The 5,695-nt window shown below is 54.6% G+C and overlaps 2 protein-coding genes across 2 annotated transcripts; both read right to left on the bottom strand.

Moving 5' to 3' along the window:
- Positions 1-1,516: 1,516 nt before the first annotated feature.
- On the bottom strand, positions 1,517-3,283 carry COCMIDRAFT_9104 (uncharacterized protein; the record flags this gene model as incomplete). Its single annotated transcript, XM_007694150.1, has 1 exon — positions 1,517-3,283. The coding sequence occupies one exon, from the start codon at positions 3,281-3,283 to the stop codon at positions 1,517-1,519; it is 1,767 nt and encodes a 588-aa protein (XP_007692340.1).
- Positions 3,284-4,039: 756 nt separating this feature from the next.
- On the bottom strand, positions 4,040-5,176 carry COCMIDRAFT_106962 (uncharacterized protein; the record flags this gene model as incomplete). The annotated part of the gene is made up of 1 exon (XM_007694157.1): positions 4,040-5,176. One exon carries the CDS (start codon positions 5,174-5,176, stop codon positions 4,040-4,042), a length of 1,137 nt encoding a protein of 378 aa, XP_007692347.1.
- Between the last annotated feature and the right edge of the window lie 519 nt (positions 5,177-5,695).

Below are 5,695 nucleotides of genomic sequence, written 5' to 3'. Positions count from 1 at the left end.
CTCCCACTAAACGGCAGGCTCGGGTGTACCTGACCAGCGCATTGGCGTGCATCCTACCATGACTACATCAAATCCTTCACCACCCACTGCGCCTCTGCCATCATCGCTGCAACGGCGCCCCCTCCCTCCATCCCTCGATCCATCCACATGCTCGCCCTGGATGCGCGCACAAACACCTCAACCCCAGATGGCCTTGTCGCCAGGCATGCCCTGACCCCCTCATCCCCATCTTGTCTCAAGACCCAAGGCGCGTGGTTTCATGGCCGTTTGGCCAGGGAAACCTAGTCTAACCCCAATCGTTCCATCGTCACCCAGCCTGACAAGAAAAGCGCGCCGCACAGACACGGCAGGCGTGCTCAGCGAATCGTCGCGCAAATGGCCGCCAGCCGTGACTTGTCGACGCGGAGCCGGTAGGTACACCGCATCCAGCACAGCACACTACCTTTTGTTCGCCGGCCGCCCTCGTGGCACGCTATCAGCCCTCGCCGGAGCGGAGCCCAGTTATTGTGGCCATGCCAACTCTTGCTGTGCTGTCATGTGGGAGTCAGCCTGAGAGTCTTGACGAGTGATGTGAGAGGAGGGTAAAGAATTTTCTGCAAAGACTTTGACCGCCCGCCCGCCCGCCCCAACACCATCGACGACTGTCCATTGACAGCCGCCGCCCCAGTGACTCTTCTGTTCAACAGCTGCACGAGCCGCAGTAGCACGCTGCGGCCGGCCTCCAGCACGGTTGCTCCTCCATGTGCGCATGATCGTGAGAACTTGGCACACACCCACACACACACTGCCAAAAACCAACAAGTCGAAAAATAAAATAAAATTACCATTACACCTCACCCAAGCGACGCCGCTCGGATTGGCTGCTTACCACCCACCCCCCTGCCATTAGTACCTTTGCTCTTATTTCGTCTCTTCAGCCTCGCATATGAACTATCGGCTGTCCATTGCAAATCCAGTTCGCGCCCCTGTGCCGCTAGCAGTAGAGCAAATGGGCCAAGCCTTTGCTTTCTCTCGCGCGTCAAATATCCCTACTCTGTCCCGTCGCCATTGCCTCTTGAATACGCGCGCAAAATGACCGCAAATCCTCGCGTAATATCATCTTGCAACTGCATTCAGCCCACGAACTCCCCACCCCCTCAGAGCTCAAACTCTGATTTGGGTAGGGCGCCTCTTCATTCGTAGTCTGTCACCGCCCACTCGTTAGCCTTGGACTTTTGGAAACTTGACCTCTGAATCAATCAAGTTTCTAGACCGGCCGTCATTCCCCGCCCCTAGTCAAAACAATATCACACACCATCCTGCTTTCAGTCGCCAAACAAACACCCCGAGCAGGAAACCCTCGCTCACAAGTATATTAAAACCCCCTCAAAACATAAACGGCTCAGGCCAGGGAAATGTGGGCGCACGCACCTGTCCAAAACAATACTCTTCCCTGCAACCTTCTCACGATAGTTGCAAAACACTTTCCCTTGCCCGACTCGGCAAAGCATGCGTGATCGGCGCCGCAAGCCAATCTTCAGTCCGCTTCAACCACTTCGGCGCTTTCCCACAGTCGCCGACACATTTCCTCGGCTTCGTTTCGACTGCGCGCTTGCTCGCTCTCGAAGCTCTGCCGCCCTTCAAACTCGCCCTCTGTTCGACTGTTCCGCACCTTCTCGAAACTGACTCGCGATCTCCGCGATCCCGCTCCATCCGTTTCAGCAACCCCATCATTGAAACTCGTGCTCAGACTGTTTGCTCCCGTTCCGTTTCCATTCGCTTTTTGCTGCTGCTGCTGCTGCTTGCACGCTCGCATCTTGACAGCCATGCCCGGCATTTGTGCGATGCGCGCAACCGCATCCGCGATTGGGTTGCGATATCTTCGCACTACACTGTACTCGACCGCAACATGGTTAAACTGCTGCAGCAGCCGTGGGTCCAACCGTCCCTCGCCATTTGCATTGTACTGTATGCTCGACTGAAGGTACGTCGGTCCGCCCGTCCGGGGGAGAGTCACAGGCACCAGCTTCTGTGGCTCCACGTTGGATGATGCTCGCTGCAGCATGAGCTTCTGTTGAGTCCGTGACGGCGGCAGGTTGGTGGGTGTCGTCGTGCCTGACCGCTGCGGCGTCTTCGACGGCGTGTCTGTACCGCCACTAAAGTTTGGCATTGACTTGTTTCTTTTCATCTTGTCCAGTCCGCCTCCCTCGTCCTCGTCCTTGGCACCGCGCCCGGCCATGTACTCGCCCTCGTGTGGTGTTCCTGCTGAGCCATCACCGTCCATGAAACGTGATACTAGGTCGCGCCCAGATGTATCTACCAGCGTTGATCCAACAGATCCAGCTGTGTGGCTGAGGAGATTGTGCCGGTCCGACGACGACACTACCGTGGCCGCGACCGACGTTGTTTTGGGAGGGACGTGATGTGAGGCACTGCGCTGGAGTAGACGTGAAGTAATCATGTCAGCATCCGGAGGCCTCGAGTGCTGGTACGAGCTCCCTCCGTTGATTTGTGCTGTACTGCTGCGTGTGCGGTCGACAACTGCCTGAGCCACTTGGGTTGGCTGTTCCCGGATTGCGCTTATTTGCTGTGATGGCTCTCCCCTATTTCTCTCCATGTTGATCTCAGCCGCCCGGTGTTGTGCGTCGAGTATGACTGAGTTGGAGCGCGTGTTGGATCGAGTCGTTGTTGGTGACTGAGATGCACTCTCCTCCGTCCATCCGGCCTCATCGCCATCCTCGTCCTCGTTGGCGAGGTCGAAATGCACTCCTGCACCTGGCTCGGGCGATGATTGGCGAGATCGGTTGGGTGTCGCGAGTGCGCGCCTCGACACAGCATGATCGCCCTTGGACTTGAGCCCGTGTTTGCCGTGCCCTTGTCGTGGCGGCAAATGACCGCTCGAGTGATTTCTACGTAGGTTGGCCTGTACCTGTGCCTGGTTTGCTCTCACGATAGCACCAGATGATGCATGGCGCTTGAAGCCCGGCCGCGAGTGAGGGCTACTGGGCGCAGAGACAGAATTACCAGACTGCGAACGACGGTGGTGTCGGCTGCCGTGTTCAGCCCCTTGTTGCGCCTGCTGTGCCTGCTTCTCGGCCTTGCTGAGCTTGTTGAGGTTCTTGCCAAACGATGTATTCCTCTGTACGCGCTGGCCAACAACATGGTGCCGCTGGGCTTTGTGGTGCGTAGGCCGCTGGTGGCCTCCCTCGGACGGTGACTGCGAAATGTGCGACTGCGATGACGACTGTCTGGTCATTGGCGTTGGCCTCTTGGACCGCGAATGAGATTCATCGTCCGAAGCCATGCTCACGTCTGACTGTACGGCTGCGTCCTGTCTTTCAAGTGGAGTCGCGGCTGCGGTCGGGTCGTCGGTGGTGCATATACTGCTGTAATGGTGCGTCGCTGTCTCTGCGCGTGGCAGCAACAAGGTGGAGCAGCCAGCGGAGAGGTTCGTCGTGCTGGCGGCCGAGATGATCTAGCGGGCGGCCATGGACATTCAATTGCGTGCGTGGGAGCGTTGGGACGTCGTGCAGCGTGCCACGTCGGATCCAATAACAATGAATGGAGATGGTGGAGTGCATTGCTGTCCCGTCAAATAAGCAGGCGGTCAATCAGCCCCAGCCGCTTCGGTTCACCGCGGCCCGATCCCACACGTCATATGACCGTGACCTCCGTCTACACAGTACCACCCGCCGCCCTTCATCGACGGTGCAACCAACCGTAGGGTCCCAAGTCAACATCACTCATCACGCGCCAAAGCCTTTGTTTCTTTTTCGCCTGTCCTTGGCTTAGCACCGGTCATAATCACAATATATATACTTGCATGCCTAACTATGCCTTCCTCTAGATCATACAGTCGTAGTGTCTCATGCCTGTAATACATCCTCTGTCATCGTTTCGTCACCCCTTCATGTCTGTCGATTATCATGTCCTTACAATACACATGGGATTAATTGTCCGCTCACTTTTGCCTTGTGAGACATCGCTATTCCATGGTCTTGTGCCCTAGAGGCTTTCCCTTGTCAGGCTTTGGTCTCTTCGAATCACCCGCCACCACTGGTCAAATCGCAAAGTTTTGGGCGAGCCTTTTCAGCTTGCATCTCATTCCTCCCCCTTGCAATGCTGCTCGCTGCTGGCTGACTTGTCGCTGCGCCGGGTTCATGCCGTCAATACAACCGAAAGATGATGTAGTAAGCATCGACTCGCGGCGCGACCGGTACGACGGGGGCGGTGGGCCGGAGGAGTATGTCGGAACATCGGACAAATCTCCCACGGAGTCTTCACGAACAAGGCCTGCCAATGTTGTAGACGGCCTTGTGCTGTCTGTGCCTCGCCCTGGGCGCATAAAAGTCTTGTGGACATGTCGCTCAGGGTCATTTTCCACATCACCAAATCTTGCACTGTTGGGTGTGCCATGTCGAGGAGGAATACACTCTCGTGAATCGCTGACAGATATCAATAACCCATGACGCGCCGATTTTTGCCGCCTCGGTGGCGGTACCAGAGGTTTGAGGAAGGATGTCGATCGTGTTATGAGCAGAGAAGTGGTGTCTTCTTGGACATTGTCATAGGAAATAGACAGAGGAGTTATGCACACTGACTGTCTTCTCCTACGCTTCTTACCCGGCAGATGCGTAGATTTTGTACGTAGCATCGAAGGCATTTGAACTTGCACTTTTCTAGCTGAACGTCGGAGACATGGTGTTCGTTGTCTTGTAGCTGTTGTCGGCCTGGTCACGCCTAAGGCTACAGATAGTGGCACAGCATATTGAGCAACTGCCGAACCTTTGGCATTGGGAACTGTCGCCTCTTTCCAGTATGAGATCCCAGCCATGAGCGGCGGCGGTGGTGTGTTTACACTCGCTTCCAGCCATGCATTGACATTCCGAAAAACGCTCGAGTCTGGTCGTGTCGGACGGATTGGAGGCAAGATCGGTGGCCGAGATGAGACACGTCTGCCATCAACAGGTGTTTTTGGTGTAAGGAAAACCACTTCTATCTTGGACACATCCACACGTGCTGGTCTTGTGCACAATCGCTCAGGCGTTGTCTTCCGTTGTGTGTATATGTTTTCTTCTGTGTCCTTCAGTTTCTGTCGTGCTATCGCTTCTCGCACGCGCTTCTGTAGCCATTCCCTCATGGTTCGGTACTTTTTGTTGGATGAAGAAATTTTGTTATCATTATTGGAGAAGATCATGGTGAATGCTTGTGAAGGGTTTGTTTGCGAGAATGTCGTACTGTGATTGATGCACGGCAGTAATGTGGATGAGGTTGGGACGAGTACGCGGTGACGATGTCGTTCAGGTTGAGGAGGTGGCTATTGTCGAAAAGAACAATTCATGTGGTTGCTGTATAACAAAAACTTCATCAGTGTTGTGAGGCAGGAGCAGAGTTGCAATCACCTCAGGCATTTCGGGCAGGTACACCCTGGGTTTGTCGCATGACCAAAAGTCGTAATTCACAGAGTGAACTGAAATGTCAAAATGACAATTCATTTCCCCAAACAACCTCAATTCACGTATTCGCACATATATTCTTACATACTAAGTCGACCTCCGTAGAAGGCAACCTGTGATTTTATGTTCCCTCACTTGTTAAATTATCTGCCAAGGTGCGATACACAAGTCAAATTTATAGGGATGGAATTCCTTGGGTCTTTTGTATCCGAAACACCTCCTGGAAGCTGCAATCTGCCTTTGACAAGAATGCGTTATCA

The sequence above is a fragment of the Bipolaris oryzae genome, assembly GCF_000523455.1.
Source record: "Bipolaris oryzae ATCC 44560 unplaced genomic scaffold scaffold_200, whole genome shotgun sequence".
Taxonomy (NCBI): Eukaryota; Fungi; Ascomycota; class Dothideomycetes; order Pleosporales; family Pleosporaceae; genus Bipolaris; species Bipolaris oryzae.
This window is presented reverse-complemented; position numbering and strand designations above follow the sequence as displayed.